The sequence below is a fragment of the Struthio camelus genome, chromosome 2, assembly GCF_040807025.1.
Source record: "Struthio camelus isolate bStrCam1 chromosome 2, bStrCam1.hap1, whole genome shotgun sequence".
Taxonomy (NCBI): Eukaryota; Metazoa; Chordata; class Aves; order Struthioniformes; family Struthionidae; genus Struthio; species Struthio camelus.
In genome coordinates, this window is record NC_090943.1 from 50,730,584 (window position 1) to 50,742,849 (window position 12,266).

Below are 12,266 nucleotides of genomic sequence, written 5' to 3' on the forward strand. Positions count from 1 at the left end.
GCACTGCTGTTAAGGACAAATTTTGTCAAGAGTCAAAGAAATATTCAAGATCTGTTGGGATTAAAATGAAATTCTTCACAATATTTGATCAAGCTCCCAAAAGACTAAACAAATATAAACTAAAGATTAAAGGAGATCACTTACTACAACTTAATATATTTAACTAGAGTACAATAAACTAAAACTGGTCTGCCCAATGCTTTATTTTGCATTCTACTGCACTAGCTCCAACTGTTACTATGCATTGTACCTTCTGCTGGTAGTTTTTAATCTCCTTATTTTGTTATTTCGGTATCTTCAGTAGTTTCTGCCTACACTATCATCAGTCACTTTTGACTCTTATTTCCCATGTGCCAAGTATCCTGAAAACATATGTTAAAAAGGAGCAATAATACAGATACTGTACATGCTTCAAATTCTCACACGTCTGAATTTTCAGTAGTTTTTGCCTTTCTCTATCCTATAATTTATAGTTAACAAATGTCTCTGGTTTGACTAATGTTTGAACTAGGTATAAATGAGGTAAATAAATGAAATCTTGAAAGCAAAAAGTAAATCCATTTTTTCCTCCAGATTTCTTCTCGCTGTAGCAATTACCAAAGAGAAATATTCCCTTTTGGATATACGAAGGTGCACCTCTGGGGAAAAATGAGGAATAAATTCTGTAAATACAAAAGCTCCTAAAACTTTTAGCATTGTGAATTTTACTTAGCTTTCACTATTTCGATTAACTTCATAGCAACAAGAAGTTACATTTATGTTGCTCTAGCACCATGTGTTCCACTGCATTTGTACTAAGGTGCAAAGATTAGTCTGCCCTGGATATATATAAATGATTTTCTGTGCTGCCAAGCTGACATAACAGGTGTCATTTCTTTACTAATGGAGTAGTAAGAAAGCCGTGGAGGCAGGGCTCTTGGTTCCTTTCCAGGAGCGAGCTTTCAGCATGACTCAAGAGGAAGAGTTTCAAAGCGAATCAGGCCCATTCTGCTGGAAGAAGACAGCTATGAGATAGACCCCAAGTGTAGGAAGTGAAAAATCACACATAAAGCATGAAAAACTAAAAAGCCAGCATTTCTATTCTCTTCATAATGATGAGCCATTGCTTCACGCTATGAAATCCAAAGTACCGTCAAGATCCTTAATTTACTAAGATGCAGTACTTCAGTTTTACTGCAGGGTACCAAAGTAGCCATTCTGTTTAAAATCTCAGAAATAAAGCAGAACAAAAATTCAAGAAAAGTGCCGTTAGGTAAAACAATTCCAATTATAGTCAGACCAGACGAAGGGGCTGTCAGATGCAGCGCACACCCAGAAAAAGTTGGAGAAGCACTCCAGCAACTACTACTGATGTTTCCCCTTCACGGACTCAGCACAATGCTAAACATGTAAGTTCCCTCAGTCCGCAGAACGTGAGAAAGATTTGTCTTGAAATGCCAGTCCAGAAAATAAGAAAGAGCAGTGTGGCAGAATTCTGTGTGCCTTGCCACTTTCCGCCAGTATTTAAACTAAACATACTTATACTATCTTACTGTTATGCAAAAAAGGGAGATGATTTGAGGACAAACATTGAAGTTCTAAAGTCGCTCCTGTTCTATGTTTAAGGAAAGATTCTTTTCTTGTTATTTGGATGATTTTTGAAAACTAAAATATGAAAATATATGAGTATTCTATAAAATTAAATTGGGAAGAACAGGGACTATACAATGCCTAACCGTACATATCATGATTTGAAGACTTAGTTGGCTGTGCATACAAAAAACAGTAACAGCAATTTACAGGGACACACAGAAAATACTACCATTTACAGACAGATTTTTTGCACTGAATCTGCCTAGAGATTCAGCTGGGTAACCTTAGCAACTAAAATGTTTTAGCTTAAACGTCTTAAATGCATAGACAACAATTTGAATAATAATACAATCAGTTAAGGCTTTATACTTTTATCAAAGAAACCTGTCAAAAGAAAAATGCTAATTAAAATGTTCTTGAAAAACAGATAAAAATTGCTAGGCTCTGTTTTATAGTTACTTGACAGTTTAAAAAAAAAAAAGAGTCGCGATTACTTTATACATAACCAAAATAATAAATAAAGGTTCCTGCTATGTGTTTAAATAGATTCTTATTTCTGCTCTTGGAAATAAAATATGTTGCCACTGGTAAATGGCCATGTGAGCAAACACTGCTTTGTTTGCGTTTTTATTTTATTTTAAGAAAGGACTACGCACAGGTGCAGCATAAAGTTTGAATAAAGAATTCAAAGCAAATCCACAAAAAAGATGACCCTGGACACAATACACATCGAAAGAATACTGTGTGCCTATGGATGAAACTCATGCATACACGCAACATGACTTCACAGCCCAGTGCAGCAACATGCAACTCCCTGTTGCTAGCTGATAGGTAACAAACATACAGATGAAGATTGCCCTTACTAGTATTTATTTTTAAAGTCCTGAAATACAGAAGACAACAAACAGAAAGAGATAATGGTATAAGAGAAGAACACAAATGACTAGAAAGATGATCAATATACGTTTATATCAGTATAAATGTTGTGTATGTATAGTTACAACAACATAGTTTGTGGATTCTCCAAAGAGAAAATAAATTATATACATTCATATATGTGTGTGCAGATATGCGTGCGTGCGTGTGTGTGTGTGTGTGTGTGTGTGCGCGCGTGTATAAAATCAAGAATTAAGGGATAGCAGATTCATTAAATGCATTTTAAATGGATCCTTATCTATGAAATAGATCCTTTTCCTTGAAACCACGAAAAATGGTTATGAAATGAAAAATGTCTTTTTCCTCTTAGCTGCACAGGAAAGTTACTTTCCCGAAACAGAGCTTTTTTCAACATGTTTTCCTAACGTGCCAACTTAAACAAAACTCAGGGATAACGTTCGGAAGAAATGTGAAACAGATTTGCAGGGTGCCTCACCGCAGGAAAAGTTCAAGGAAGGTGGCGCTTTCTCACATTTGATCCTCAATTTCTGCAACCTTTCCAGAAGAAAAAATAATCGCCTTTGAAGGTGCAAGAGTAAGAAGGTGGCCAGTCAGAAGACTTTCCCAGGAGATACCAAAATAAGATTAAGGCCTCAATGAGAAAAAAGGGGAGGGGAAGAAGCAGAGCATACTTACAGAGTACTAGTCCTGTTAGTCTAAAAGTAGTAAAGGCAAGAAAAAAATATAAATGTTCCCCCAAAGGTGCAAGGATTAAAATACTACCAGATAATCTTTTATTGGCTCCCATTTCAAAATTTCAAAATAAAAAGTAGTGAAACTTCGCTGGATAACAGAGATCTGCAGTTTTTTTAAAAATCTGATCCACTTGGCTCTCTACCTTTTCCCAATGCTAATAAGACCATCTCACACAAGGAAGGAATAAATGTGCTCTGTTCCCAAGAACTTCTCCAAGCTGTGACATATAGGAAACAGAGGGCCAGGTGAGTACTGATATGAATTCTGGCAGTATGGTTCAAAGACGTAATGTAAAATATTGGGTTCCTTTACTGACAGAAAACGTAGGTCTTTGGATCAGAATGACTTTGACCACATCAGTCAGGCACCATCCTGCCATATCTTTCCGGATATCCTGAGAAGCAGCAGGACTGGACAGAAGGTGCACACCACACAGCTGACAGAGAAATAAGGAATAAAGATCTCCAGGCCAGACAAGCGCTGGAAGGGAAAACTGTTTCTACTCATTTTTACAGCAAAAAAGTTAACCATGGGAAATCCCCAGTCTCATTGAAAATAATCTTTACAATGGCCTCCCAGATTTCCCGTTTACAGGAGTCCGGTCATAACTAATCAGCACTATCTAAGTCCAGCTTGGACAGACATACTTTCCACTAGAGTAGTCTGTTGAGCCTTCGGGTGCTTGAAAATAACTGCAGAGAAGACAGTGTACACATATTCACTGTGAGCCCCAAAACAAACAAAGAAAAAAGGGAGATGTTACCCATAAAGAACCCGACGTAGTTTTAGAGGGAGATACTCATTGGCCAACTGTTAGGTAAGGATAAAAAACTATCTGTACTACTCATTTACTGTCAGAAACACAAATATCCATAGTCTATGAAGAGCATAGACTTTCCAGAAAAGGAAGCTGGTACAGGTAGCGGCTCTGGCCCATGATGAAAAGCAGGTACTTTCTGCAAGATAGTCAAATCCCATTATGGAAATGAGCGTCTTGAAGAGACATGAACCCCCTGCTGAAGTGAAGGTATTATCACCGCTAATGTTACCATCCTAATTGTATTGGTGATTAAAGATGTTTAACTGTCTAAAGTCAAAGGGATGTCTCTATCCTCCACAGCTGCTATTAGGACTAGTCCTGTAAAATATGGAACCTCTAATCCAAGACAAAAGATTCTATGAACAGTACAGCTAAATGAATGGCTTTCTCCTGATAAAGCCAAGTCTCCAGGAAAGGGCTCTTGAAAAGAGCTGAGGAAGGAGGGTTGAGGGATAGGTTACGCAGAGCGATTGCTGTAAGCATGGTGTTCAACAGCAGACTGTTTAGAAAGGTAGAGGTTCAGCGAACTCTCAACAGCCTGAATCCAGAGAAATAGGATACAGAAGAAATAGATTTAGAAGAAAGGACTCGCCTCTTATTACACCTTTGAAGGTACTGCAGTGACAACTGTGAGTTGAGAATAAAGAAATGTGTGCAGACATGAGTTTTAGGGAATAATGAGTTAAGAGATTCAGAGAGAGGAACCAAAGTTGTAAATAGGGAAACCAGCATTTAAGATCTGCAAACTGGCTTCTTTAAAGATGCTATTGTGAAGCTTCCTGGTTCTGTCAGCATGGGCACAGAGCCTTTAAAAGACTGAAGTTCTTCACCAGTGTTAGCTCAGAGATGACTCCCTCAGATGGGAAATCTTCAGCGGCAGCTTGCATTCAGAGCTGATTGGCCAAAACAATCTTCTTTGGAAGGAAAGATACAACATCATCCTAACACCTAGCCTCCAGAAACTTGAAAGAAAAATTTAAATACCAAAGAGAATTTATCATCTTTATCTTCCAAAGTATGAAATCCATCAAATATCAGATATTAGATCTGGAATAGTAGAACCTTGTAATACGCTATTCTTATCTGAAGGCTTGCACCACCCTCCCCCCAAAAAAGGAAAAAAAAAGAAAAGTAATTTTTCCTCTCTACAACCAAATGTTTAAAGCCCTTGCCAAAAGGAGCAGAGTGAGACTGTTTAAAATGTGCCAGAACCACAGCAGCAAAAAGGGGAGTCAGTGGAGGGTGAGTAAAAAGGAAAATCCAAACCACCTGCTAATACTTGGTAGCATCTGTCATTATACTGAGAAATGGGAGCACATTAAGGCAACACTTGCCAAAACACTTGAGCTGGAAGCAATATGGCATCATTCATCGGCCTTGCTGTATGAGCTAGCACAGATCCTACAGAATATCAGTCAAGCTCAGAACAAATATTTGGGAAACCTTCTTAGAGATTTGTCGAGCTCGTTATAGAGATCTGTAGAGTAGCCACTACTAATTCTTACAAGGTTTTGTAGATGTTGTTATAAATTGTTGTCTCGTTCATGACACCACTAAGATGATAAGGAGCAAAGATTCACTTGCACTTTTTTCCTTCCTGTAAGTAGAGGACATGGCAGTCTCTTGAGGTGACATCTTTGTTGGGGACATGAGGGAATGCTAGGGAGACACCAGCTCCTTCTGAGCAACAGTTCAGCTCTGAACGGAAAACAACTGCTAAACAAGGACCATCTGATGCTTCAGAGCAATAAGCCTACTTACTAAGGAATGACATTTTGATCATCCCACGAGCCGATGCCTTTCTTGTAATTCCTCACACTTCTTAGGCCAGAGACTCTAGAGATAAAAGATATATCCTCCTCCTTAAAGGAGATGGACAGATATTGAGCAAGTGGTAATAATCCTGTAACCTAATTGTGTTTTTGAGTCTACTGAAAAGCTCCTGTGTCTTGTCTCTTGGTCTTCAAGGGTAGGAATTTAATTTATCCCCCTCTCACTGGGGAATGGATAAGCAGTGATTTGGTGTCTGCATGGATGCAGCCTGGAAATATGAGAAATTGATTCCTACAGCCTCTATAAAAACAACAGACAAAAGATGTAAAAGTAACGGTAGAAACTCTAGTGAAGCTCCAGCCTCTAACAGAGGGAAAGAGGGAGTTGGGGCAGACTCTGAAATATCACAAGGGTAATCATGAAACTTGATGTGGTCCCTGCTATTCAGAGGAACCTCGACAGGCTGGAGAAATGGGCAGAGAGAAACCTCATGAAGTTCAACAAAGGGAAGTGTAAAGTCCCACACCTGGCAGGAATAACCCCATGAACCAGTACAGGCTGGGAGATGACCCACTGGAGAGCAGCTTTGCAGAGAAGAACCTGGGGGTCCTGGTGGACAAGTCAATCATGGGCCAGCAGTGCACCCTCATGGAATCTGTGTAATCCCACAGCAACTAAAATTTGAGCTCTTAAAAAAAGATGCTCAAATATTTTTATAATACTTCAAAGCTTACAGATAATCAGAGCAGAATACGAAATAAAGTAAAATAGAAGGTCCAGAGGAATCCTGAATAAAAAATAGTTAATCTTAAAGAACTACTGGCTCACACACATGTTGAACTCTAGATGACAGGCTGCATTCCACTGCTTATACTGTGAACATAAATCCTATGGGGTGACTAGACTAATAAGTTTCTATTTCAAAAGACTGCACAGCTGCACACTCACAATAGGATACAGATAACCAGCTGAAGGTAAATATGAGATGACAATGAGTGAATGCAGAAGTCATTCATTCATCTCTAATTTTGCTTTCAATTTCTTCAAACCTAATCCCACATCAATTACTCAGAAAGATAAATGAACAGAAAGACTAAGGGGTTAACATTTTCTCTATATATTTACATATGTACACATGCAGAGATAGGACATATATTACTATATATTACACATAAACATGCATGTATATGTATATATAAAAAGACCGCATTCAGCTTGATGAATATTTCCAGATGAGTCACCTCTTTTAACTGTTACCATAATCTCCAAAAATTGTATCCTCCTACCTTTGCATAGGCAGTAGTTTTGATAAACCACTGCTTGAGGTACTTCTGTTCCACTTTTGCTCCTGAGCGCCATGAGCAACCATTGTCATCCACCTGTTCATTAGCTAGAACAGTCTGGTCCACTGGATCCCAATTAACCAAGGCCTAAAAAAGTTGCAAGAAGAAAAAATATTTTCAGCAGCTATTTCAAAAACAATCTTACTTTTCAGGCACTGACAGAACTATTCCTCGGGCCCCCAGGTTTTCTACATTTTGTTAACATCCATTTTAATCAGCAACACGGACTCATCTGAAGATGTTTTGAATGTTTATCTCCTCAGAACTCAAAAAAATAAAAATGCAGTTGACAGCATTTGCCTGGATTGATCACATTAGCAGGACAGACTGACACTTTTATATTCAGTGGTAAGTGAAAACATCCCTGAACGTTGTTCCCATTAACTATACTGCATAACTACATAGACTGATAATTTGTTGTTGTCCATCACTGATCCAAAAGCATTGAGAGTTAGATTAAAAGGCACATATGACTGAGGATCACCAACCCCAATGGACAGAATCACATAAAAGTAATGATAGTGTCAACTATCTTCCAAGTGAAAAAGTTAACATTTTCTGTACATTGTTTTTGACAACACTATGAATTACTTTTGGAATCATGTTTCCTATCAATTAGCAATATACATACATAAAAAAAATTAAATATATGTTGGTGCTCAGCTTTATAAACTTTGTATTTTGAGGGGGTAACTGAAATACCCGACATACCATACTGTGGGAAGGGGGAAAGGCAAAAGTCAAACCCACCTTCACACAATATTGACAAATTTAGCTCATCATTTATCATAAAGGATGCAAGGCCACAGAAGAACCCTAAGGGTAGTGAAATAGTCATTCCAGAAGGGGTACTCATCAGTGAATGATATTAACTTGAAAAAATGAACAGAAGGCAAAAAAAAAAAATCACAGCAAAGATGACCAATTCATTATATTGAGTGCTATTTAGCACTTGAGCTAAGTCAAAGAGATATCAGATAGACTGAAAACAGCAGCTCCAGCTCCATAACATGCTAACACTTTAAACATTATTTGAAAGATATTAAATAAATTCTTTGGGAGCGGGGAGGATTTAGCATCTCAGTCTAAAAACTAATCATGGTCCCTGGGTTATTCCCATTTCATACATTTATCTGTTGCTGATCAGCTTCTGAAATGCCCCAGTTTCTAAACAACTGTTTCGCCTAGTTTTAAATACACTGCTTGTTCTTAGAAGTAGTAGATACCATGATTATTTTATCTAATAGTGAGGACAGCAGAAAATACAGCTGCATGAATCCACTTTAAGAATGCTGTTGCTGTTTTTATCATCAGTGGTTTTTTTCCGTGTGCAAGCTGATTGCCTACATTGATTTACACAGAATTTATTAGCGTAGAAAGAATTAAAGTCATTTTTTGATAAAAACATAAACTCACCTTCAAATCAAGCTCATGTGAGTAGGTCATAGGAATTTAAACTTTATATGATTTGTCTACCTTTCATCTGTCACCTACCAATAATGTCACATTGGCTTGCATAAAAGCCTTCTGAAAATTCCTTGGGAAATTAAAAGTAATTAATATATTAAACTATTAAACTAATATTACAGATCCATTTTTAGACCTTTCAGAATATACACTCTTTTTAATAATGGTACAGCACATTATGAAGTTGGCTCTAAAAATAATAATCTTTTCATTTATAAATTCTGGAAGAATCCCACATCGCTACAAAGTTACAGTAACATCTAAACAAATATCAAGTAGATAATATTAAGAAGTAATAAAACATCAGCTATTTACATGAGGCAATATAAGCATATACTTGTATTAAACTGGCTATGACTCAAACTTGAGAAGAAATAACCGTTTTCTTTTTTGATGATATTGGGTCAAATTTATGATGAAAATTTTGGAAAGTGACTGATTTAGATGATAATAACTATTTCGCATGACATATTCACATGACTCATAACAGGAAAATTTATCTAAATAAACAATGCAAAATGTAAAGCAAATACACAGGTAAGAAATCCATAGCTGAAGGGGTCATGTCTGTGGATTTTTTAAGTTGTACTTTGTCCCTTCCATCTCCCACAGACTTTTGACTAATACCCAGAACCTAGACATTAAGAAAAAGAGAGAGGATTTTGCTGTGGCGAATAAAGATGCACCCTTTATGGAAACTGCAGTACACTACCTCCAGCTCCCAGACATACTGAATCTGTATCTCCCTACCAGGGTCATTTCTGGCCAGACATGCATATACCTGGAACAAAACCTGAACTGCACTAATGCTCTACATGTATCGTCTTTAATGCCACAGGAAGGCTATGAATTATCTTCTTGTACCTGGAATGAAAGTGTAATATAAGAGACTTCCAGCTGTGCAGCAGGACTGCTTAATGTATGCTGCAGGTATGCTGAAGACACGGGATAAATAAATGCTTTAAGCATCTATAACAATTTGAAGAGACCCAGGCTTACATGCTATCTCTCTGCCATCTCTTTCTTGCCAAGGAGCAACTGGTTAATATCCATCAGACACGACATCCCCTACAGGTTGACAGATGCTGATTTAAGTCCTCAAACTGATCCTTGATTCTTAGAGGGAAGCACATCCAATCACTGATACCCAAACGCATTCAGGATCCCACAACACTGGGAGCCTACTTGCACAGAAACGTTGCATACCGTCACTGCTTCTAATGAAACAGCAAGCCTCATGCTTTGCAGATTCACCTGGAATTACTCTTAAAGCAAATAACTCTACACAGGAAAATAAGTCTGTGATGGCAAAACTAAGGGTTAAATTCTTGATTACAATTTGGAAATCCAATTACAAAAGAAAAAAAAAACAAGCATGTCAGGGTATATCAAATACCAAATCATTCTGATAGCTGTCATTTAGGATCTATGAATATAAGTAAATAGAAGAGGGAGCTCAGTAACACTGTGCCTTCCATACACTACGTTTCAGCGTCAACATCTTTCTCTGGATTCTACATCCCTAATTACATTCTATGGGGTTTTCTGGTTTCTGTGGAATACAAATGAAACTTAAAAGCATATTTAAGAAATCTTAGTTTCCATTTTAAGTTAGGGACATTTATTAAATTGCAGCTTGGTTTATGTGCAGCTGTTTAGGTATCTGGAACTGAATTGCCTTTGCTACGCAAAGAGTTCTTCAGAACGTTAGTTTAACATCTTTGTTTTACCTCCCACTTAAGAAGTTAACTGAACTCTTCCCTTTTCAGAAAGCATGACATATGTTATTTATAAAATATAGTAAAGTGAAGAGTTTCTTAATATACCGCTAAATGAACAACTGTGCAATCTAATATTTGTGCAATATTTACAGTGCACAAATGGGGTCCAGGAATTCCATAGTTAGGCACATAATCTGCAGTTCCTGATCCTAGCAGTTTTGAAGCAGTCATAGTATTGTAACATAATTAAACAACTCACTGCTGAAGAGACTCATCATGATCATGCAAGAATCAACAGAAATCTTTCATATCTTCACTAGACTGAAGTTAAGAGCTAGAAAATCTTGATATGAAAGTCACGAAATAAATTAATAGCCACTACGTTCTTATCTAGCACATCAGTGTAAACCACTGGCACCAAACAAGTCTGATTTGACTTGTTATGATACCCGTTGATGTTAGACAGTTACATACAAAATTTAGTTATAGATAAAATTCATTATATTTTGCAGTGACATTATATTTTGCAGTGACATTATATTTTGCAGTGACATAAAACCAAATATAGCAGCATAAATATCTATCCACTTAAGGAATGTGAATAGATGATTTAGAAATACATTACTGACATAATGACTGACTTGACTCAGTGTCAAGACATCAGTGTACATGTATAGTGTAACAGGTCAAAGTTTGTACCTACCTCCTTTTGATAAACTATCCCAGCTTCAAAAAGCTTAAGAAAGAGGTATTGTGTCCATTTATAGTACTCTGGTAGGCAAGTGGTTATTTCCTGTAGAAATGAAATAAAATTAAAATATATGAAACTATTCTTACTATATTACAACTTAAATAATTAACTCAGGATTGCATAACATATGCTAGAGACAAAACAGGTGTCACAACATAAATGCATTTTTGGGTAATGTCATTTTGAGTGATATTCACACGTATACAAAAACAGAGGACTCTGGCTTTGTGCATCGTTGTCATGCAAAGCAAAGCTTCCATGTTAGAATAAAATCCCCCTCCAATATCAATGCTAGTAGATACGAAAGTACAAGAAGAACGGAAACGACCACAGCTGTTGCTCAGTAATGAAAGGCAGGAACAGAGATCGTTGACTGCTCAGAGACAGCTCAGAGCTGGCTGCAGAGGAGAGAGCAGACTGGAGGAACCTACACAGCTGAACCCCTGGATATAGAAAGACAGGAGACGAGCACTGAGAAGCTGAGGGCATTGACTGACAGTACAGGGAAGACAGGAATGGAATATGGGGTAGGACTGTAACCTTCAAGATGTAAGAGCTGCAAAGGATATCTCACAACGAGCGATTACACAAGCGACCATGTGAAAGGCAAGCCAGCTCAAGGCAGGAGAATTCTCTACATCCAAATACGGAGAAAAAGCTAAAGAGTCACCAAAGAAGTCACAAGTGTGGAGGACTGTTAAGAGGGAAACACAGGCAGATAAAAATAAAAAGACAAGATAAAACAGAGGAACAGGAGTTAGGAGAACAGCAGGCAACGACATCATAGACAGCATTTTTTTAAACTTAAAGACATTTTATAGATTTTTACTGATCTCTAATAATTAAAAAACAGCCACCTTATTATGAAGACTGAGACTTTCCTCATTTAGGATTAGTGTTCATGTTTAAAGAAATATAATTTAGAAGTTGCAGAAATGCGGGAATGTATTTCTATAGAAATGGTATTGTAAAGTGAAAATAATAAAATAATCAATTGCTTATAAAGTTCCATATTTTAAAATATTTGTTCTTAAAAAGGCCAAACCGCATTTCAAATAAACATATTAATATGTGAAGTTGACTAAAGGATTAAATGATTACAGACTCTCAGTGCTCCTCCACACAAATGCAGCGTGTTACAGGCGCAACGGAAACACATACGCTCAACCCCTACATTTTAAAGTTTG

The 12,266-nt window shown here is 37.2% G+C and overlaps 1 protein-coding gene across 6 annotated transcripts in view; it reads right to left on the reverse strand.

Annotated features, from left to right (window-relative positions):
- The window catches only part of LARS2 (leucyl-tRNA synthetase 2, mitochondrial), a 94,343-nt gene that overhangs the window by 54,745 nt on the left and 27,332 nt on the right, over positions 1–12,266 (reverse strand). For all 6 annotated transcript variants that reach the window (XR_011139737.1, XR_011139736.1, XR_011139735.1 and 3 more), the window contains 2 exons: positions 11,032–11,121; positions 7,084–7,227 (listed from right to left, as the gene is read on the reverse strand). Coding sequence is in view for 2 of the 6 variants with exons in the window: in XM_068935653.1 (XP_068791754.1) it covers positions 7,084–7,227; positions 11,032–11,121 (234 nt within the window). In the remaining 4 variants the exon portion in view is untranslated. The remainder of the gene's footprint in view (positions 1–7,083; positions 7,228–11,031; positions 11,122–12,266) is intronic.